Source organism: Macrotis lagotis, chromosome 8, assembly GCF_037893015.1.
Source record: "Macrotis lagotis isolate mMagLag1 chromosome 8, bilby.v1.9.chrom.fasta, whole genome shotgun sequence".
Taxonomy (NCBI): Eukaryota; Metazoa; Chordata; class Mammalia; order Peramelemorphia; family Peramelidae; genus Macrotis; species Macrotis lagotis.
This window is the reverse complement of record NC_133665.1, coordinates 120,458,937-120,483,413: the sequence shown is the minus strand read 5'-3', so window position 1 is coordinate 120,483,413 and position 24,477 is coordinate 120,458,937. Positions and strand designations below refer to the sequence as shown.

Below are 24,477 nucleotides of genomic sequence, written 5' to 3'. Positions count from 1 at the left end.
AATATATACACTTATAAATAAATACAAAATATATGCAAGTTTATTTGCAGGATTGTAATATATGATATGGAAGGCACAAGGACAGGGAGGGCTTGGAAAAGGATCTAGCAAAAGTTAGCCCTGGAGCTAAACTCTGAGGGAAAATAGGGATTCTGAGAAGTAGAGGTAGGGAAGGATTGTACTCCATGAATAGGGGAATAGTCTGTATTAACAGTCTGGAGATGGATGAAACTTTTGGGGTAAAAAAAGAGCAAAAAAGTCAATTTATCTAAACCACAGCAAGGAGTGGGAGAAGGAGACAGACAAAGAAAGAATGAATGAATCTGAGATGTCTGGAAAAGTAGACTGGAGGCAGATTGTGGAATTGCTTTAAGTGGCAAAAAAGATGTTTGTATTTGATCCTAAAGTTATTGCAACATGCTGGAGCTTTTTGAACAGGAAAGTGATGTGGTCAGATCTATGCTTCTGGAATACCATTCTGGCAGCTGTGTGGAAGATGAATTGGAAATTGAAATAGTGATATACTCAAGCAGGAACATATCTGGGAGGCCACTTACAGTGGTCCAGGCAGGAAGACCTGAGTACCTGAATTGGGTTTCAGGATTGTGAATGACGAGAAGAGTATGAATGTGTGACAGGTATAAAGATAGAATGGACAAGACTTGAAAAATGATTACCTGGGAATGAAAGGTTAGGGAAAAGCAAAAGATAACTCTGAGGTTAAGCTTGGAGAAATGGAGGGATTCCATAAAAATAATAAAGTTTGGAAGAGGGGAAGGTTATGATGGAAAGATAATGAATTCTAATTTGAATGAGTTTCAGCTTTTACGGGATGTCTAGTTTTAAAAGGTCCATTAGTGATGCAGAATTTTAGCTTAGGAGAAAGACTGGGTCTGTAAATATATTGGGTAAATCTCAAAATATGCTTCCTATCTCCAGTCTAATCATTTAGATACAGTATATTTCAAATGGAGTTCTAGGGCAAATCAAAATAGACAGTTGTCTTTCTAGAATGATTCCTTATTTTAAAACATCTTAAGGAATTGGTGATTCACTATATACTATTAGTCAACCTACTAAGGTACTTTTTTAAGCCACAAGCATTTAAAGGGAAATTATTTTTAAAAGGAAATGATCATAATGTACTTTTAATTTTTTTAATTTAACTAATGAGGTTAAGTGACTTGCTGAAGGTCACACAGCCAGGAAATTATTAAGTATCTAAGGTCAGATTTGAACTCAGGTACTCCTGACTCCAGGGCTGGTGTTCTATTCACTGCATCACGTAGTGCTCCCCCCCCCAATGTACTTTTAAACTCCATTGTTGTAAAATATAGTGTTGAAATGAATCTGTGTAGTAAAAATAAATACTATAATTCTAATGTGCTATTTTAAAGAGGCTTTCACCAAAGAAGGGTAAAAGTGAGGAAGTCTAGAATACAGAAGACTAGAACAAAAAAGGGGCCCTATGTGTTTGGCATCATTCAGACAGAACAACCAAATTGAGGGATAAATTTTTCATTCTTTATCTTTATTGTTCTGCCATTTATAACAACCTTGGCTTGCAGGATCTTAACAGAGTCCTTTGGGGAGTTCCTAATATTTCGTTGACAGGTGCACCAGGTTGTTAAAATATCTCCTCAGACTCCTGAAATGTGTTTTTCAAGTTTCATACTTATTATTTATATGAACTTCTGAATTATGCCATCCTTTTCCCTTAGAGAAACTCAGTCTTAGAACACCATTCTGAAAAGTGCAAAATTGCAATATACAAAATTAATCTCACTGCATCATCAATTTATACACTAGTCTACTTGGGCCACATTGTTTTAGGTTCTTCATGAAAACCATAGCAAAGATAGACATTTCTTGACTCAATCTAACACTCCCTTGTTTTAGTTAGCTAGCTGTGTTAACTTCTTTGAGGATTGAAAATATAGAAGCCAGCATTATCATTGACTCATCTTAGAACTAGGTTCCCTAACTTGATTTGTTTTATTTGAAATTAAGTCCAAACTAGTTTGATGGTGGAAATCATAGTCTTCTTATTACTATTGCAGCTATAGCCATTTTCTGTATATAATTTGATAAAGTTATCATATTTTATTTTTTATTTCATTACCAAGATATGCAATCCCTGCATTTGGTAGTTCTCTGTAGGCATGCTCAATCTAACTTCATCACTGTGCTTCTGGCTCTATTTGCTCTCATCCCAAAGTGACAACCTGATTTTATGTGTGGTGATAATTATAACTGATTATGTATAGTGATAATTATAGGTAGAGATCTTTATTATAATAATTAGTAGCATAAGATTTTGTAAATAGCATATGTTCAAACGCATCTTGTTCCATTTGAAATTTCAAGTAATTTTGAAACCTGCAATCTGGTCTGAGTCAAGGATGTATTACTTTTTTTTTTTAAATTTTAAAATTTTCCATACAGTCAGAATGATCTGACTATGGATGATATAAATTTCTTTGGGACTAGGGCTTTAGTTTTTGTCTTTATGTCTCAAACATCTGGCACAGTCACTGGCATATCATAATGGTTTGATAAATACTTGGGCAGTTGAACACAAGAAAATCTTTAGTAGCCTTCAAAGTTCCTTGTATGTAGAAAGAACTTAATCTGTTTTAAACAAAACTGAATGTGCTCCATTAAATTCCAAATTACCTAAGTGTTAACCCAAAATATGGTGGTGTTTTTATAAGTAAATGAGAATTTGAAATACCCTTTCCCATATAACTTTATTCAGTTAATTCATGTTATAGATTGTCCTTGAATGGTCCAAGAGTCATTCGTTTCTCTGCCTAGTAGGGAGAAAATTAAATGGGTGACCTGGTGTCTATAAAATTGGGCTATTTTTAATAATGAAGTTAATTATCTTGGTGACTTCAGATAATATACTTCTTCCAGGAAATATGGCCCCTCAAAAACACAGGTTAAGTGGCTTCAGGGCAACAAAGTTAAATTTAATAACAGAGTATTCAAATTGGAGCCAACCTTAGAGATTATCTCTTGCAACCTCACATTTTATTTATGGAAAATGAGATTCAGGAAAGTTAAGTAACTTGCTCAAAGTTTTTCTTCATTATGACTGATCATAGGATCATTGATGTAGAACTGGAAGAGACCCTAGAAGTTATCTATCCAATGAGAAATTGCAACCTTTTCAACATCAGAAAATGTATTAAGTGTCTGAGATAGTCCTCTTGACTTTTTTCCTGTACTCCCTGTCTTCCTGGGTCTTAAACCCAGATCTCTTTAACTCCTAATTCAGTGCCCTCACCAGTAAGCTGCATTAGATAACTTAGAAAGGTCCTTTAAAATCAGCAGGAATTGGGGTGGTGAGGTTGCTCAGTGGAGAGCACCAGCCCTGGAGTCAGCCTCAGACACTTAATACTGACTAACTGTGTGACCTTGGGCAAGTCACTTGCAAAAAGACATAGCCTTGCAAGTTTTTTTTTTAATCAGCCTAAAGGTACTGTTCTACTTGAGTAATTCCATGGACTCAGGACCTAAGTAACATGAACACATCAAAGGTTCTGATTGCTAGTCAGTGGAAGGAAAATGGAAGGATATGAGGTGGGTATAAAGAACTTGATAAACATTATAAATGACTGGTGGGTGAAAAGTACCTTAAAATATCATCCAGGGATACAGGAACAGAAAATGATTGTTTGAGTTCTACCTCTTTAATGTTAAAGGATCTGGAGAAAAGCTTCAGACATGCTGGTTGGGCCTTTTATAGCATACCTAGGATAAGATACTGGATCAACTCAGTGAGCTATTACATACAGCTTCGTATCTGGATGTTCAAGCATTCTTCATCCACTTGACTTTTCCTGACTGATTAAATCAGTCTCTTTTGAGATATTGCGTATCTCATCTAGAAGATTCTACCATATTTTCAGGATTGGTTGCAATCAACTTATCACCTGGAAGATTTCCCCATCCATAGAGAATCCCTCTTCCATTTGGACTGCACTAAGCATCCTTTATACCAGAAACAAATTCTTTTTTCAGGCACATAGCTTTGTATTTTATGCCTTACTTGAAATGGGTGACTAACTATGATCAAAATTATTTAAGTTTTCTTTATTAATAAATAAATTTTCATTAAGACTCTATTTTGCTCAGCTGAATCAATTATTTTATAATGAGTTAATAGAAAATGCTTTGCAATATTGTATAGTCTTTATCTTTACCCTCAAATCACCAACTTTATTATATCAGTGTGTTATCCTCACTCTTCATTAATATTCACTCCATGTATCTAATTAGATACAAAATCTTGTTTCTACCTCTACAACTTCTCTTGTTTATACCCATTTCTTTGTATCTTATGACTTAGCATAGCTCAGTAAGCCTGAAAAAATGCTAATAGATTTTATCTTATTCTGTGGTATGACAAGATGTTCGCCATAAAAAGTAATTTTTAAAAGCTTTCCTAAGGTGCGGCTAGGTGGCATAGTGGATAAAGCACTGGCCCTGGAGTCAGAAGTACCTGGGTTCAAATCCAATCTAAGATACTTAATAATTACCTAGATGTGTGGCCTTGGGTAAGCCACTTAACCCCGTTTGCCTTGCAAAAATCTAAAAAAAAAAAAAAGCTTTCCTGTTTTCTTATGTTTTAATAAAAAAAAAGCCCTTGAATATGTGTACATTATTCTAAGTTGCTATTTTTAAACAAAGTAGCCTATGAGTTAGTAGATTAGACTTGACTGGAATTCCTTTTTATGGTTTTATCAGAATTTGACTTTATTTTTTAGATGTTTATGATTTTTTATTTTTAGTTGTTTTGAAAATAGAACCTTTAATGCCCTCAAAGGGCACAGATTGCCTATATAAAAAAAAAGATTTGAACAAATTGTACATGCAGTATAAGTGACAGAATAGGTAGTGGCATAGTGTGCAGGAAGACCTGACTTCAATTGTGTTCTCTGTCACCCTGGGTGAGTTACTTAACCTCTGCCTCAATTTTCTCAATCGTAAAAATGAGGATAATGAGCACTCCCCCCCTCCCCATTATTGTTCTGAGGATCAAATGAGATAACAAAGTGCTTAACACAGTGCTAGATGCTTCATAAATTTTCATTCCCTCCCATAATAATTTTATATAATCACACATTTGACGTAAAATTGCAATTAACTCTGTTTCATACTACACCAGTGATTTTTTTCAGAGAAGGCATACCCTTTGGTGGAATCCACCTGCTACACAGGCATTCTGTATTTTGGCAGTTGAATTTCATAGCCCCTTGAGAAACTGAGATTAGAAATATTAATGATCTAGTTCACTCAACTGATAGATATCTGTGGTAGATTTAATCTCAGGTAGTGCTGACAGTGTGGTCTTGATTTTATCTACTATGCCATACTCTCTCTTATTTTAGTATTGCTTTGTTTGTTTGAGAGTAAAAGAAAACTAGAAAAAACAAGATCATGACTTCATTGGTTTAGAAACTCCTGATGAAGGAACTTCTATCAGTGCACACCAGCAACTGCTCTCCAACTTATTTCTTAATTATCTTTCCTAAAATTATCATAAATGTTAACTTTCATGACAATTTTAAACACCCTCTTAAAATTGAGATCTCTTGAGAATTTTGATAATCTTTTCCTTTAAAAAAAAACTTGTCTAGGAAGATTTGTACTGTTTCTTTTTCCCCCTTAAGACATTCCTTTCTCATTTACAGTACAGTTAAAGATTGAATTTGGAACCAAAAGACCTGAATTTGAATTCTGACTCTGTCACTGATTACTTTGGACAAGGTGCTTAACAAATCTGAACCTCTTTTTACTCCTTTGTAAATAAAGTTGGAGTTGGTGATTTCTAAACTTCCTCCCAACTCTCAGACTAAAAATCATATGAAATGCATCTTGTAAACAGGAAACATCACATTTTTGTTGATGAAAGTATCCTTAGTGTTTGGAAATTGATTTCATTTGTTCATATCCCTGAAGGGAAGGTATTTTTATTCCAGTTTGAGACTTAATTCCACCATAACAGCTTTGTAAGTGCTGGAGGGTACTGGTTGTTCTAAGTGAACCTGGCTTAACCTTAGACAGTGTGCCGATTGATTTCTGAGGGACATATGTGAGGAACAGTGCTCCAGGGAAATCCTTCAGAAATAGAATACTGCACTTTGGAGAGTTATGAGCAAAGTTATACAAAAAGAAGCTGTCAAGGAAGTGCCTCTTGAAATATTCCCCGTTGATTTGCATGCCAGACCCATCCCAGAACCTATACATATATATTTTACCATTTGCAAAAACTAGCTGTGCCTCCAAAGGTTTGTCAAGGCAGAACTGGAGCTGTGGGTTGCTCCTGCCACAGGGTGTCAGTGTCTACACAAGCACAGCTAATCCATCTGAAACCTGATAGTCATCCCCAGGAAGAGCTAAAATTAGCTCTGTTTATTTTGGGGGTCCTGATGTTTTCATAAATCAAGGTCAAGAAAACATATCCCAAGTGCTGAACCACATGTGTCTCTAATGTGGGGCTTGTTTATGTCATAAATCAATTTGGAGGAAAGATATTTTAAAAAGTACAGCCACACTCATTTTGAACTTAGATTTTTCTAACTCCAGTCAAAGTCTTATCATATAGAAGGCTCTATCATGCTAGTTGAAGTGTGTGTGTGGGAAATCTAATGAGAAGAAAAAAAATGTCCTGTGTTTCTTTTCACACCTGTGTTGAGTCATTAAAGTAGTTTTTCATGTTGTCTGCTTTTCTGATTTTGAGTCTGGAGACCATCAGCAAGTAGGGTATAAAAATGATGCCTGGATTATTCACAGAAGCCAAGGCTTACAGTGGGAAAATCACATGGCTGCAGGCATGACTGATGGGGTAGACTGTTATGTTTGGGTCCCCAGTGTCCCACACATAGTAGATGCTTCATGCTGTAGATATTTGTGGAGTTTTTCATAATGCCAACACTTTGACTTGTGAGTACCCTCTGAATAAAGTCTATCCTTTGTTCAGTGAAAAGGAAAATAAATGTAAACTTTTAATCATATATTCTGAAATATATTGAAATATATAATCATACATTCTGAAGGCTCCTAGATCAAATTCATTTCCCTCCAATTCTTTTCATTTGAAAGTTTATGAAACACATAAAGATTTTTTTTTACAAATTTTTTTTTACTTAAAAAGGTTAAAAAAAGACCCTCGTCTGATTTCACCAGTAGACATGGCAAAGTTGTATTATAGAGAGGTGGACTTGAGGGGAATTTGGACATTCATCAAGTTTAAACCCTTCATTTTAAAGAGATTACAAAGAAGAATGACTTGTCCAGGGTCATAGATCCTCTTGTGGTGGAGGAGCTTTTCAGCCTGGTTTTTCTTGTGTCTAAGTTGCTATTGCACATCTGCTGGGATGGACAGCATAAAGTCAAGGGGTTCTTACTTAAAAAAAAAATCTAAAACCTAATCAGTGACTCCAAGCAAAATCCTTTATCCAGGTGGTTAAAATTAATTCTAGAATATGAAGGTCAGTAAAAGCCTTAGGTAAGGAGATTAAAAAGTAGCTTCTCTGACAAAAATCTTAAAACATCATTTTTATGTCTTTCTTCTTAAAATATTCCTCAGCTTGGATCCTAGATCAGTACACCTCGAGGTAAGGTTACCACAGATGTCCCCACAACTTCCTTGCTGGCATCAGTGCTCATGGGTGGGTGGGTGCCATGGCAATGTGAAGGATTAACTCACACCTCCTCAACTCTCCTGGCATCTTGGCCCAAAACATCTTGGTTCCCATTCTTGGCCCCTTTCTTCCCTCTTCCTTTCAACATAAATACAATAAGAGCCTGTGATTCCATGAGGGTGAACAGGTTCCTTGCCAAGTGGATCTGTCTCAATGGCAGATCTCAGTGAAACTCATCTATGACTTAGTTATTAAGATCAAGAGAGTTGCCTTGAGGCTTTTAGAAACTAGGTTCTACTTAAATTCCTTCCCAATCTGCCTCTAAGCTACCTTTCTAGCCTTACATTGCCAGCCTTCTTGCTGTCATTCACATTCACTCTTCACACTTCTATTCTTCTGTCTTTACACACTTGATTTTCCATCTCTGCCACCACCCTCCTGCATAGGACTCAAACTCTCTTCCCTTCCACCTCTTAGAATCCCTAGTTTCAGGGGCGGCTAGGTGGCGTAGTGGATAAAGCACCAGCCTTGGAGTCAGGAGTACCTGGGTTCAAATCCAATCTCAGACCCTTAATAATTACCTAGCTGTGTGGCCTTGGGCAAGCCACTTAACCCCATTTGCCTTGCAAAAACCTAAAAAAAAAAAGAATTCCTATTTTCCATCAAAACTCAGCTCACATACTTTTTTCTGATGACATGAAACCTTTACCAATGCCCAGAACTGTAGGGCTTCACTCCAAAAATGACCATGTATTCATTTTGTATGTATTAGGCATATACTTAGATGTACCCATAGACTCCTCTGTCATAATAAAAGTTTCTTTAAAGTCTTTAATTTTGTCTCTGTATCCCTAGGACCTGCTGGATTGTGGCACTTAAATAATTGTTGATTGAGGCAGCTCTATCTTTGGATAGAGTACTAGGCTTGGAGTTAGGAAGACACATCCAACCTCAAACACTGTGGTTAAATGATTCCTTAACCTCTGATAGCTTAGTACATCTCATGAATGAAATGGGGATGGTAATAATAGAACCTATCTCACAGAGTTGTTGTGAAGATTAAATGAGATGTTTGTAAAGTGCTTAGCATAATACATCACACTTAGTAGGTACCTAATAATTATCCTTTTCTTCTGTAATCTCCCCTTCCCAATTGTTTGATTGATTTCCCTAGTCACACAATAAATAAAAGCCAGAGGCAGGATTTGAACCAAGATTTCCTACCTCTAAACCCCCACAGCATTTTATCCATTATTCTAAACTGCCACTATACCTTTCAAAGAGCTAGAAATGTGGTAATTTATACTATTATGTATGAAATTACTCACTAGCACTAATTATATATAATGTAATTGCACTTTCTGCAGATTTTTTTTTTTTTTTACGTAGAAAATCCAAACCAAAGAATCATGTTCAGGCATTGTGTGTAGGTTTTTAGGTTCAAAACTGGAGCATATGACTGAACTACAACAGCAGGGGAGATGGAAGTGAGATTCCAAGATAAGTATGAGCCAGATGTTATCCAGATACTTATTTATCATGACAAAAAGGAAGTTAAGTTATTCATATGCATTAACATTTGCCTGAACTGAGTTACTCTGGGACAGGAGTTAATGGAATGGAGAGAATGATGATTTCCTTAAGTGATGTTCTATACTCTAAAATCCTAATATCATTGTTATTACAAATGTACCTGCTATTAATGTATGTATCTTATCAAAACAGGTTGTACCTTCTAAATCTTTCAGTGATAGTCAGGGATTGATTGCATTCCCTAGAAAGTTAGATGTGGTTGGAGAAGGGATAGAAAGGAGATCATTTTGATAAAGTCTAATCTTGTTTAATTTTTATTTTCTATATGTTAGAAAGAAGAGCTCCTGTACATATTTTTGTCCTAGTTCATTCTTTCTAGCAGCTCTTAAGGCCAGATTTAGCTTGATGCTCTGAGATCATACACCAAAAGATCTTGGAAACAGTAAATTTTAGTAATTTTTTGAAATGAAGTTTTTTTTTTTCCCATTTGAGATCCAGGAACCCACCCTATGACCCATACTTGTTCTATTAGAAGCTGCATTTGTCCTGGAAACTATATAGGAACATAAATCAGTATCACCATTGTTTGTATTTCATTCAATACTGTAGGTCCAAAATTCATTAAAGAATTAGGAAGCAAAGTCATTTAGAGGCTTGACATAGCTTCTTTTCTTAAGCTAGGAGAAGTATTGTGATGTAGTGAGAAGAACTTTGGATTTAGAAACACAAGTCCTGGGTTTTAATCCATACTCTATTGCTTATTAGTGAGCAAATCATTTCAAATCTCTGACCTTCAATTTTCTCATCTGTAATATGAGAATTGAACTAAATCTCTGAGGTTTCTTCCAACCTCAAATTTTATGATTTTATTTAAATTTGTGTATATGTACATTTAATATATAATAATATATAGACATTTATATATTCCACTTTTGTTTTATGTGTGTATGCATGCATGTTTATACACATGTATGTAAGCATGCATGCATGTGTATGTTTTTGTATACCATTTTATAAAACAAGTTCTTTCATAGATATATTCATAGACCACATCTCCTGGCCCCTCTTCTCTTTGTGGAATAGTTTCCAAACCATTCAGTAATTTCTGAATAAATACTGCAACTTCATAAATCCAATTTCCCATTATTCTAATTCTTTTAGGATTACAGGAATAACAAATGATAATTAGTTATTTCCCAGTGGTTACAAGTATGTGGATGAGTAAAGTTTTTAGAATTTCTATTTATGACCTTGCCATCGACTCAGATGTTTTATATGAGATTCATACTTTGTTCAGAGAGTGGACTGAAGTTACAAACCTAAAAATCATTGACTCGTGATTAACCCATTATATAACCCTAATTTTAAACAGTTAGACTCTTTGTTAAGAATGTCTTCCATTTCCTAATATGAGTGCCCTTTACTACTTTTCCTGAGTTCAGGTCACCAGATACAGATGTACATTCTCAGATACTGGAAGAGCTGCCATATGTGGTCTTTGAAAGAAACTTAAACTATCTGAAAGATGTTTTGCAGAAATGGAGAAGGGTGATGGCCTGATTTTTTTAAATCATCAGCTTGTCTTTGATTTACTGGAAAAATTATAGAATATAATCATTCATCCATTTTCCATATGAAATAATTTCCAGAATCCTCACATTCTTGGCTGTCTGTCTTCAAGGAATTTCACAATGTCCCTGCCCTTCCAGTGTTAAGTGAGTTTTAAGTGTTTATTGCATAATAGGCATTGTGCTAAAATGGGAATATAAGAAAAAGAAAGACATACTCCCTCAAGGTGCTTTTATTCTATAAGGGAAGACAGTGAGTAATCTAGGGCTGAAGTGATCTTCTAGGATGATGAGGCTTTTGATGATGAAGTACAGAGTGATGGGAAGAAATTATTTCTTACTCTGAATTGGTAATAATAATAACAGCTCACATTTATATAATGCATTAAGGTTTGCAAAGAGCTTTATATAAATAATTTCTTTTGATTCCCATACCTGTCCTGTAAGATGTGTCCTATTATAAATACCGCATGCCCCACCATTTTACATCTGAGGATCGCTAGGAGTGTTGACCAGAATTCAGAGTCAGTAAGTACTAGAGGCTCTAGGCTTCTTTCTCTTCTTAGTTACCCTAGAAAGAGCCCATCTTTTCACCCATAGCCAGATTGTCCAACTTTTAGAGATAATCTCTTTAGGTAACAAATTCAAGGAGCAAAGAATCATAAACTTGGGAGGAAGGGGGTTAGCAGTCTTATGACTCTTTGTACATAGGAACATGAAATCATAGATCTAGAACTGGAAGGAACCTCAGAGGTCATTTTGTATAATTCTCAAATTTTTACAAATAAAGAAACTGAGGCTGGTGGCGATCAGTGATTTGTACAAGGTTATAGGTAATAATTGGCAAATCCAGGTCTTGACTCCAGGTCCCTTTCCATTATACCACACAATCTCTATATAGAATCTTAGTGAATGCAGGAATGCTAATACTAGTCAGTAGAGCCGAGTCTTCATCTTGATGAGTCTCTGACTGTTACTGTATTTGAGGTTTTGTGTGATATAATACTAATTAGAAGACTGAGATTTTATGTGATAGCCAGGAAAGATGGAAGAGACAGTTAAGAGAGGAGGCCATCTCTTTGCATTGTTTTTCAATAAATCACAATGGTATGAATGCAAATGAGCAAAGGTATAAGAACACAACACTGATAATAGGTTATGTAACTAGAGTGTTTCAAAACCCATAATCCTAAAGAGTATACCTATCATGATGTTTTGTGTTTTGATACCTTTATAAAATAGTGAAAAAGCCTAGTTGAGTTACAGAATCAGTCAAATGTGTGTCTTCTCATGAGGGCTCCAAAAAAGGAAGCTGTAAGTTATCCCTTTGTTATATGTGTTCTTCAACCTTTCCCCTTGGACACTGTAGTTTATGTTTGTGAGTATGTCTTCAAACATTTGGCAAGGGGAGCCAGTGTGTGTGTGTGTGTGTGTGTGTGTGTGTGTGTGTGTGTGTGTGTGTGTGTGTGTGTGTGTGTTGGGGGGAGTTTTGTAACAACTCCTTTTACCATAGCACATTATTTAAATCTCCCTATTTAAAGGCTAGCTAAATCTGGCTAGCTAACTGATATCAACTGGTGGGGCTTATTGTTAACATGCTTAGCAGTACCCTCCACTAAGGGCTATCCCTAGCACCCTTAGGGGGAGAAATAGTTGGGTTCTCCCCAAATCACCATTTTAAAAGAGAAAGTAATCCTATAATGAAACAAATCCCAAAATGAAACAAAGAGAAGAGTTGATTTTTTTTAAAAAGTAGAAGAGAAATGAAATCTCCCCTTCTATAAGAAACCATTATAAATACATATGTTGATATTCTTAAATTAGGGTTGGGCCACATTAGATCAATCTGGCTTAGTCTCTGGTGAGCAACAGCTTGTAGAGCCCCTAGAAAAATGGAATAGATTTCAAAACTAAGATTTGTTATAAGATTAAACCAAATTTTCACACTTCATAACAACTCAAGAACCAATTCTCTGTGTGTCCTCAATCTAATCAAATTTATGAACCTTGAGGGGCCCTGGGGCTGTATCAGCCATTTAGAGGTGTGTCACACCTCCCACAATTATTCCAGGGTAGTTCTGCGACTCCTGAGATGATGGTTAGTTTCCCTATAATTATCTCCATTTACAAATTGTGCAAGAGGGTTTTAGACAAAATATAACTTATTTGACATGAACCAGTTAATAAACAGCAGAATTGGGTCTTAAACTCAAATCCCCCTGCTCCAAGTCCTTTCTTAACAGGTTGTTTGGCCATCTGAAGTGGTGTCTGAACCCCTCAGAATTTGATCAGGGCTCTATAGCTGCCTTTACGGGACTAGACCTTGATTATATTCATTTAGAGAAGTTCCCAAGGAGGAACTTTTATCAATGTAAGTTAAGAATATTCTCTCCAACTTAGAGTCTTAGAGAGTTGCCTGAGGGTACTCAAAAGTTCAGTGACTTGCCCAGTATCACAGAGGTGAATTTTCAAGGTTAAAGCTTTACCCATTTGTCCCTGTTGTCTGGAAAGCTGGAAAGACAACTTCTTGCTCTAAATCTGTAGATTCATTGGAAATTTCTGATGCTTTTTGCTTTAGGTGATGTGGGAACCCTATTGATTCAATAACTTTAACTGTTGTATCCTCCAAAAGGAGATGGAGAGAGAGGGGAAACTTGGTGGCCCAGTGGAGTCCATAGGACCCGAGTTCAAATTTGACCTCAGACACTTAATAAATGCCTAGCTGTGTGACCATGGGCAAGTCACTTAACCACATTGCCTTGCCTCCCCCCACCAAAAAAAGAGAGAGATGGAGTAGAATGAGAAAAGGAATTTGGTTAACAGAACAGATCCTACAAGTTCCATATTTTCTTATTTATTCTTGAAATTTAAATATTTTACTGGAACACATTTTTATCCTATGTAATATGTGATAAGTAGAATAATAAATTTGGAATCAAAGGATTCCGCACTTCAAATTCTCTGCTAATTATTACTATGTGGCCATAGGCAAGTCATTTAACTTTTTTGGACCTCAGTTTTCCCTACTGTAGAGTGAAAGGGTTGGTTTAGACCTTCCTTTAAATTATAAATTGTGTAAACCTGTGATTTTTTTTAATTATCAGGTGTCCTTTTCAAGTATTTGAAAAATACAATTTAAAAATACATATGTATGGATATGTATATATATATATATATTTAAATATATATATATATATACACACACACATTCTCATGTCATCTAGATATATTCAGGGTTTCTCAAAAATCTTCATGCAATTTAAAACTTTTAAAAGCTAAAACTAATGTTCCTTTTACCACACACAAGACCTTTGAGGTACTCTGGATATATCAAAATGAGAATATCTATATGTCTACATGTATATGTATATATATCCATATGTGTGTACACACATGTATGCATATACACATACACATTTATGTATGCATTATAAGATCAGGTGTTTCTACTACACACACACACACACAAACACACACACACACACACACACACACACACAAAACATTTAAGATTGTCTTTGAGCCCAAGACTAAGAACAGAACCATTTTTTTTTGTTTGTTTCTGGATGAATTGGTTAAATTAAAAAAAAATTTTCAAGTAGTAGGACATTAAGGTAGAAGGTAGGCAAAAACTAAAGGGCTATAGGAAGGCGCAGGTTGGAGTGGGAACGTGTGGCACATTAATCTATCTCAACACTCATCAACTCTTAAGAGCTACTGGCATCTTCTCAAAATGCCAAGAATTCCCCACTCATTCTGCTGCCACATTTATCATCTCATTGACCCAAATGATTCAGTTTCTAAAAACTGAAAATGCAAGTTTACAGATTTTGCAAACTCTTAAGAGACCCTTCCTATAGTTGGCTGTGTAGCAAAGTCTGAGTTCAGTACATATCTAAATGGAATTTTCTTCTGCCAAATCCAAATGACTGAGCCCTCTTGCAACTTGGAGAAGAAGTAATGATTGGGATCAAGGACCAAGGTTTGAGATGGGTTTTACACCCTTTATCCCAAAGGGGGGATGTGTTTGTAAGCAGCAGCCAAAGTATTTATTCTTAGCTTCCTCCTTAATAAATAATAAATCTAGTTCCCAAAACTGACTGGTTATGTCGCCTGGATGTGCAAGTAATGATGATCTTTTAAATACATAAATATAGATGCCCACACACACATATATACATGCACTATATCTATATCTAATTACTATATACATAAATATAAACACATCTACATACAAGAAGTAACTACGCAGTAACTACACTACAACCACAAAGTAACTACAACCACAAATCAAAACTGAATTGTAGTGAAGCACACAATGTTTGTGAATAAATACAAACAGCAAACACCCATCCCCACCCTGCCACCTCTGTATCTACCTAACCCAATTTAAAACAGAATTGATAATGGAACTGTTTTGTAACCCCAATCATAGATACTTCAGATGTTGTAACACATACCTGTAATTACACAGAGAGAATGAACTCTGGTATGCAATGAAGCCTCACAATTTGAATATGTGATGTTATCTTACTAGTAGAACTTGGTGATGGACACTGTGTAGAAGGTATCTCAGACGTTTAACTTGTTCCTTTTTGAAAGAGATACTGAAGCAGATTTGAAACAAATATTTTGAAGTGCTCCCACTAGGTTTAAGATTTGAACAGTGGATTGGGAACATTCTCTATTCCAAAGGAATTTTGGAGAGAAAAAAAAAAAACTGGACATAGCATGGAAAGGAAGGTGAGATAATTGTTTTGCCTTTATATATTGAAGTACAGCCCTGAATTTCATAATGGCATTTTAGTTTGTTGACTGATATTTATTTACAGGGTTTTGTTTTGTTGGGGGGTGGTTGGTAGGGTTGAAAGTATGATATTGGCAAAACAGAGAGATGACCTTAAAAGTTGCCAGAAGATCATCTTTAGCTCTTTATCCTCAGTTCAACTAACTAAGATTAAAAAGATTTTACTCTACCTGAAAGAGGTTTGTAAATGTTGATGGCAGTAAAAAGCAGGGAGGCACTAATTTACATTAAAGTAATATCAACCTTTAAACATTAAAAAAAATTTGTTGATATTTAAATTTTTCCAATCTCATTCCATAGAAATAATGTAAATGTCCCCTTCAGGATGCTAATGCTTGATTTTTTTTTTTACATCAAATAAATGGTTGCCTTTTCTTTAGTGATAGTCTGAGCTTTGCTTCATGGAATGAATTATGAGGGAACTTGGGAATTTGATACCTTTTGTGTGCATTCTAGATAACTGTGAGTAATAATGATTTAATGGCATAAAATATATATTAGTAATCTGTAACACAGCTCTAGCAAGTCAAGTTTTACAATAATATGGGCCTCCCTCAGGCATATATTATCCCCCTACTTTCTCTTTCCTCTACTCCTTGCATCCAGTTCCTATTTATTCTTCTAGTGATAAAGTGAATAATAATGATAATAATAATTCTAGAATCCTATCTAGTTCAATTGAATAATGGTAAGTGGAGTCTAGTGTATGTATATGTGTGTGTGTGTTGTGTGTGTGTGTGTGTGTGTGTTTAAGAGTTAGTTTTAATCATGAATACATTGTGGTCTGATTATCTTTTAGAAAAGAATCTACCATATTTCAGAGGTGGTAAAGTGAATAGAGTCTTGTACTTAAAGTCAGGAAACCCTGATTTCAACTACAGACTTACATGATTAATATCTATATGACCCTGTCTAAGTCATTTAACCTCTGTCAGCCCCAGTTTTCTCAGCTACAAAATGAGGCTAAAAACAGTCCACAACTCTCAAGGTTATTGTGAGAATCAAATAAGAAAATATTTGTAAAGTGCTTTGCAGATACTTAAATACATAAATGCTAGCTATTATTGTCATTATTATTACATCTTAAAACATTAAATGAAATAATGAAATTTGTTTAAAGAAGTTGACTCTTTAATATTTAAAAGTAACTTTTAATATTTCTTTTGAAAATGTAAGCTACATTAAAGCATGGAATGTCTTGTTTTTTCTCATGTTTCCCCAGTGCCTAGAAAAGTGTTGGCTTGTACTAGGTGTCTAATAAATGCTTGTTGAATTGGATTGAGTTGAACCTCATTTCAGTGCCTCTTTGCTGGCCTACAGCTTAGAGATGGAGTAACAAATCTGAGGATTTGGATCTTTGGATGACTGAACAGGTGGACTGATATTGGAAAGCACATTTGTTAAACCCTGTATATTTTACTGTCAAGGGAAGTAATTTCCAGTTGAGTATGCAGGTTTTATAGTTCTAGAGAGGTACAATCAAGTAAAGTAATTTTAGCATAAAAATAGAGATAGAAAGATGGGATATCTGACTTTTATTGAAAGCTTATAATTAAGCTAAATCATTCTTGCAAAATATATTTTATTATGTACCTACTATACGCACTATTCTCCATTAGTTGTTAAGGGTGATATAAAGGTAAATATAGTCCAGTCCCTAGCTTTATAGACTAGGAAATTAATAGATTGGTTTGAGTTAGACATGTCTTGTAAATAAGATTTCCATGGGGGTGGAGAGGGAATGGGAGAATTTCTGGATTAAAAACAATATTCTAGGAATATCACATATTATTATTGCATTTCAAAGGATTGAGCATATAAATTGTCCAACACTTTAAATGTTTTACTCAGGGATTATATAACAGGAGGCAAGAAATGTATCGTTTGAAGACAATAGGATTAAGAGTTAGTAAGGGCTTTAAAGTTTATATAGTCCCAAATTTTATTTTATACATGGAAAAACTGAGGTTCACAGATTAAATGACTTATTCATGTCAAATAGAAGAACTGGATTCAGACCTAAGTCTTCTAATTCCAATTCCATTATCTTTCCACTATATATATTTTGCATGAATCTCTGCATTTTACTTTTGTAGTATTGGGCCACTTAATTGCTAATGCCATTTCTATCCTTGATATATAGATTCAAGCATAGTGATCATTATAACCTTGGACAAGTATGCTATATATATTATATTTGATTATTTCAAACTATAATTAAACTTCTCAGTATCCCTTTGTGGTAGAGAGATATTATTATTATCTTCATTTTAGAGATGATGAAATGGGGACAGAGGAGTTAAATGTTTGCCTGAGGTCACAGAGTCAAGCAAGATAGTACAATCTTCTTGGGTCAGCCCTTTATGACCTCATTGAGTCAGATGAAATTTATTTTTGGCCTTTAAATTAAATTACACCCTTGTTCTTGCTTTCCATCCTAGAATGCCTCCACTGGAGCCAATAATAATAGCATAGTTTATATAATACCTTTCATCTGAGGATTTAAAAGCCTTTATACAGAGATAAATACCCTGCTACTCCATTCTCCCCATCTGGCATCCATAAGACAAACAGCAAAAGATGCAGTCATGGAGCAGAGGGCAAAAAAAGACTCCATCTTCAGGTTCTCTCAGATACTAGCCCAAATATGATTTCTCTCCCATCGCACTCAATTTGGATCAGTGTACAACATGGAAACAATGTAAAGACTGACAAACTGTTTTTTTTGGGGGTGTGGTGAGGGGAGGGAAGTAAGATTAGGGGAAAAATTGTAAAACTCAAAATAAATAAAATCCTTAATAAAAAATTAATAAAAAGATACTAGCCCAAACCTGCCCTTCAACAGGTGTCAGCTGAAACATGTCTAAATTTTAAGATGAGGGTAGTGTCAATGTGGTGAACATAGGTAATAATCAAGCTTCCTGGGCTATCCCAATTCAGTTTTCAGAGAGCCAAGAACCTTAGTTCTTAGAGAAGACAGGTGTGGAATCAGTCACTGCATCCTTATAATCCATTTCCTCAATCCCCACTATCTGATCTCTAGGTTAGATTTTTCTTCCTTTAATTTAAGTCCAATTTATGACTTAAAGGTTGGAGAACTGAATTATTTTCATTTCTCAAAGACACACTTCCTTAATTCTTTTATAGTAGCTCAAACTCTGACTCTGCCATTAATTAGCTATGTGAAAGTAGACAATCACTTAGTCTCCCCAGCTTTCAATTTCTTAATCCATAAACCAAGGTAATGAGACTAAATGATCCTTTGAGTCCTTGTTAGAAGTGTCTAAGTCTAAAGACTAGTCTGGAATCTTGGAGTTCATTCTTCCATTCCTTTACCAATGTCATGTCCAGCCTTTTGCAGGAGAAAATGCTTATTAATTGAGAGCAATGATGAGCAAGTTAGTTTTATAAAAATCTTGGAGCGTTGGATTTGACAAGAGCATGGGGGTGGGGTGGGGATAAGAACACGTGGGGGGAACTTTTAAGACTATTAATCAACCATTTCAGCAACCAAACTTCTCTTTCTTTTTAGTCTGGCAAACGTACAGATGAGAGATACTGTGCAGAGACCGTTTCTGTGCAAACAGAGAAGGCCCTTCAAATGTAAACATTTGAGCAGCTGGCATAGGAGATTAGTGAAGCGGTGGTGGGAGGGGAGCAAAAGTGGATATTGGCGCCAACTAAATTTAACTAATGCTAAGTAAGTACCTTGTTCTAATATCAGGGGTACAGGGTCAGAAAGACTGTATTGACCAAGCTAAAAATAATAACAATTGCCCACTTAAGTAAAAAAGTAATTAATTTGATTTTTAATTGACAAGCAGTTAAAAACAACATTCTCTGTTTAAAATTTCTTCTCTTCTGAATTGGGTCTAGTTTGAGCACCCAGGTAGACTATTGGCAACTGTTATATCTGTCTGGGAACACAGTTTAAATGGTTGGCTTGTGATACAAATATTTCAATAAAATGTTCCACTTCCGATCTCTTCAGGTATTTTATTACAACAATAGTTCCTGCCACACTATTTTAAATTGATTTTTCCATTGCATGATGTGGGTTGTATCTTCTGGAGGAAAAGCAGTTCAAATGAAGGGATGTAGCCAAACTTTATTGGAAATTCATTTGGCATCTATGTACTATCAATGACTGCAGAGCAGCAGGGCAGGTCTGTGCTTTTCAGAGTAAAGTTTTATTATATTATGAACTTATTGAGGACAGGCTCTGTCTTTGGCCTTTCTTTGTATCTCTAGCACTTTCTGTAGAGCCCAGCTCATATCAGGCTTAATATACACTTATTGAATGACTAAGATGGCAGAAATCTTGTACCTACGTGTCAAGGGTTATTTATAAGTTTCTTATGTAAGAATGATGAATGAGTAAAATTCTGTCACTTCTACTAGAAAATAGTTCAAAGGACAGTTCTTGTGGGATAATAGCAAATAGATGGCTCAGTGGATGGACCTGAAATCTAAGACTTCCAATCTAGCTTCACACATATACTACCTGGGTGACTCTGGGTAAGTCATTTAACTTCTATTTCCCTCAATTTCCTCATCTGCAAAATTGAATTAATAATAACACCTATATCAGGACTGTTTTGAGAATCATATAAGATATTTATAAAGTACTTGATACATGGTAGGGACCTATTATTTATTGCTCTTGTTCTTGTTATCAAAGGATTTAGAGTTGGAAGGAGATCGTCAGGAATTTTTAACATTGGGTCCTTAAATTTGTTTTTTAAAAATATTTGGTTAGCCATATTTCAGTCTAATAATAATGTAATCTTATTTTTTAGTTTATGCTTTTAAAATATTACTATGAGGCCTCACTAAACAGCCAGAGGAATCAATGACCCCAGAATGGTTAAGAATCCCCAGGATGGTCCAATCTCTTGAGGAAACAAAGGCCTTGAGAAATTATAGGACTTGCCCAAGATCACCTTGCCAGGGAAGTGGTAGAGTCTGAATTTGAACCCAAGCCTTCTGACACTAAATGTTGATTCCATTATGCAACACCTCTTTACTTTTAGTGAGTCCTTAGAACAACCTCCTTGTATGTGAAGGGAGAATGTTTTTGATAATAATGCAGCTTGTAAAATGAATTTGTCTCCTTCCTAGGACAGAAGTTAGTTGGAGTGACTATACTTTAAGATGAGAGACATAAGGAGCTTTAAGGACCAAGTGTTCTTCTTTCTGTACTTATATACTTTTTTGTATGTATGTTTCCTAGTGATAACTAAAATACATTTTTGATCTCTCCAAAGACTTGCTTAGTTGACTGGTTTTTTTCTTTTCTTTTCTTTTTAAAGAGAGAGTAAAGAGAGCCCATACCAGGATGGGCAGATCAGAAGTGAATGAGTTCTGACTTTTATTGTTGGAGGGAATACCTATATCAGTGACATCAAAAATCCACATTAGAACATTTAAAATTTGAATAATCTTTTTAAAAAGACAATTCTTTTTTGGAGGGACCTTCTGGTATTGTAGTGAAAGCTTGCTAGATGAGTTGGAAATGACTCCACTAACATTTCCCCTGTCCTCAGTCAAATCAAAGTTTCTTATGATGCCTCTGTTAACTTGGTAAAATGAGTGCCAAATGGCCATCTTCTGAAGGTAGATAAGTAGCAATTGATCAACACTATTCAATTAACGTTGATTAGTGGATTAGTGGCAAATAAAGAGGGAAATCTTTTCTGCTTTGCAGGACTATATTCTTGGCTTTTTCCTGTTCAAAGTTTTAATCAAAGACTTGGATAAAGATATTAAAAATAGAAAAAGGTTTATCATATTTACACTGGCATAGAGTTCAGGAGGATTGCTGACTATCCAAATTCAAATCTATCTGAAGATAGTGATAGCTGTGTTATGGCATCATCAAGTTGAAAAGAAATTTCAGAAGCCTAACCAGTACAAGGAATCCCCTCTATAACCAGAAAATAATCATTCTACTTTTGTTCAAAGACTCCCATTGAGGGTAATTACTTTTTTAAGGTATTATGCTAATTTAATATTTTTGAATAGTATTTTATTCTCTCAATTACATATAAAAAATTTTGAACAATCATTTTTGTAAATTTTGAGTTTCAAATTCTCTCCCTGCCTTCCTCTCTGAGAGAGTGTAAGCATTTTAATTTAGGTTATTTATTTGCAAGCATACAAAGCACATCTCCATATTAGTCATGATAGAATCACTTTTTTGAAAGATAGTTCATTCCATCTGTATCCTATTTTGTTAGAAAGATTTTCTTTACATTAAATCTAAAATTTTCTCTTAGCATCCATCCACTTTACTTGTGATTCTGCTGTATGTAGTCAAGCAGAATAGTCCAAACCGTATTCAGTATGAATGCTCTAATCCAATTGAAGATAGTATCTGCTGACCCTCCCCCAAAGACTTTTCTTCTTCAAACTAAGCATCTCCAATTTCTGCAAGTAGTTCTTGTATTGCCTGAATTTGAGGCCCATTCCAACCCTGGTTGTCATCTCCTGAATACGTTCCAGTTTAAGTTTAGATTGTTTCCTTCATTGATATAACATCGAAAACTGAATCCAGGACTCCAAGTGACATCTGACTACACAAGAGTTCTTACTTTTCTAGTTCTTGGGGAAAAAAAAACAAACCAAAAAGGTGCTTTTCTTAATGCAGCTTAATGTTGAATTAAACTTTATCTGTTTCTGTTGTCACAGTTTATTCACTGAACTTACAGTTTACCTAAATCCCTAGCTATTTTTGAAACAAACTGCTATCTAAACAGGTTTCCCCATCTATTTTTAAGGTTGTTATGAACTCACTTGTCTTAAGGTTTAAACCTAGCAAGTTATATGTTTTTAGATTTGCCCCAATATTCTGTCTATCCTTGGGAGTTCTTAATGAACTATCCTGAGTCTTTGACAAAATGTATTAGCTATCCATCTCAGCTTTTGGGTCATCTAAAAATTGGATAAGCCTATCTCTATTCTTTTTTTGAAGCTATTGATAAAAGCATTTAGTAGCATAGGACCAACAGGGGTCCATAGTACACTCTTCTGGAGTCTGTCTTTCCAGTTGACATTGAACAATTAATGAATTTAGTCATTAAAACAGCTCTGAATCAATGAGATTATACTATTGTCTTGCTTCCATCGCCTACTCTTTCCATAAGATCATGAGACACTTTGAATGCTTTGCCAAAATGTGGGCTAACTATATCTCTGGCAATCCCTTGATCCACCAGTTTAGTAACTCTGTCAAAAAATTAAATGAGGTTAGTCCAGTATGACCTGTTCTTGATGAAGCCATGCTGGCTCTTTGTCACCATAGGAGGAAAAATGTGTCAATTTGGATTACTTTCTTCTAATAGTACATTTTGTTGATTTCTAATAGTGCAACATATTATAATTATTTTAAAATAAACTTACTGAGTTTAACTTGTGCTTCTCTGGTATATTTTGAGAGTTTTCAACATTCATTTTTTAGAAGATTTTGAGCTTAAAACTTTTTTTCTCCCATGTCCCCTTGCCAAGATTTCAAGCAATCTTATATAGGCTATACATGTGCAATTATGTAAACGTATTTCCATATTGGTCATATTGTGAAAGAAGAAACAAATCAAAAGGGAAAAATCACATAAGACAAAAAAAGTGAAAATAGTATGCTTTTGATTGCATTCAGAGTCCATATTACTTTATCTGACTATAGATAACATTTTTTATCATGAGCCTTTGAAATTTTCTTGGCTTGTTATATTCTTGGGAGAACCTAAGTCAATCACCGTTGTTCATTGCACAGTGTTGCTATGTCTGTGTACATTGTTTTGGTTCTGTTTACTCCATTCAGCATCAATTCTTGTCTTTCTAGGATTTTCTGAAATCTCCCTGATCATCATCAAGAATACTCTATTGCATTAAGATATTGCATCTTGGTCAGCCAATCCTTGATTGATGGGCATTCCCTCAATTTTCAATTCTTTGCCATCACAAATAGAGCTGGTATAAATATTTTGTACATATATATATACGTACTTCTTCCTTTTTTGTGATCTCTTTGGAATACTGTTTGATTGTCCTTTGGTCATAATTCCAAATTGCTCTCTAGAATGGTTGATCAGTTCACAACTCCACCAGCAATGCATTAGTGCCCCAATTTTCCTATATCTTCTCCAACATTAATCATTTTCCTTTTCTGTCATATCTAATATAGATTGTTGAATCACATATACTCTTGGCCTTTTAGCCCTGTATCAGAAATGTAACTTGATACCTAAAATCTGACTGTTGAGCAACCATTTTACAGGTCTTCAGAGGTCTATAGAGGCAGTAGAAGAGAAGGACATTCTTCTAAGTTTAATTTGGGGAACTTGATATACCTTGTTTGAGAGAGAGTAGTATCTTTCTGGACATGTTGCAGGAGAAAGGAAAGACTAATTCTAAGGGTCAGCTAGATTCTGAGTTGAGATGTTATGGCCAATGGGAAGGAAATTGATTCTGGGAGGAGAAGTGTACCTCTTGTGGAATTAAATGGTGGTAATTCCTACCATAGGTCTACCATTTTTACTTATAATTAACTTCTCTCATGATGATAATTTCTGAGAGTGAGACCCCTGAAAAAAATGGAAAATGGAGCAAAATGTATGAATATAACACAGAAATTGAGTACAAGAGGGAGCTCAAACCTTTCATAAGCACTAATTCTAAATAAATCAATATAGTTAACATCATAAAACCACTGGAGGAAAGGGTTAGCATATCAGCAAACGGGGAAGTGCACGAGAGGACCTTTGATAATAAAATGACATCAAAGTAATTTAGCAAAGCTTCACATGGGAATATCCTATTGAAAATATCAAAGGGAAAGGGGAAAAAGTATTTTTAAAATATATTTTGTTTATTTATTTAAATATATTTATTTATATAATTTTTATATATTATAAAA

General features: G+C 35.0%; 1 protein-coding gene across 17 annotated transcripts in view; it reads left to right on the top strand.

The window, feature by feature from the left end:
- Positions 1-24,477, top strand: part of COBL (cordon-bleu WH2 repeat protein) — a 330,921-nt gene that overhangs the window by 138,882 nt on the left and 167,562 nt on the right. The window contains exon 1 of one of the 17 annotated variants that reach the window (XM_074198312.1): positions 10,131-15,499. The exons of 15 other annotated variants lie outside the window; for them this stretch is intronic. In XM_074198312.1, coding sequence (XP_074054413.1) covers positions 15,488-15,499 — 12 coding nt within the window. In that variant the 5' untranslated portion in view covers positions 10,131-15,487. Of the gene's footprint in view, positions 1-10,130; positions 15,500-15,519; positions 18,265-24,477 lie in introns of those variants that run through there. One more of the 17 variants, XM_074198311.1, reaches the window with a different exon arrangement.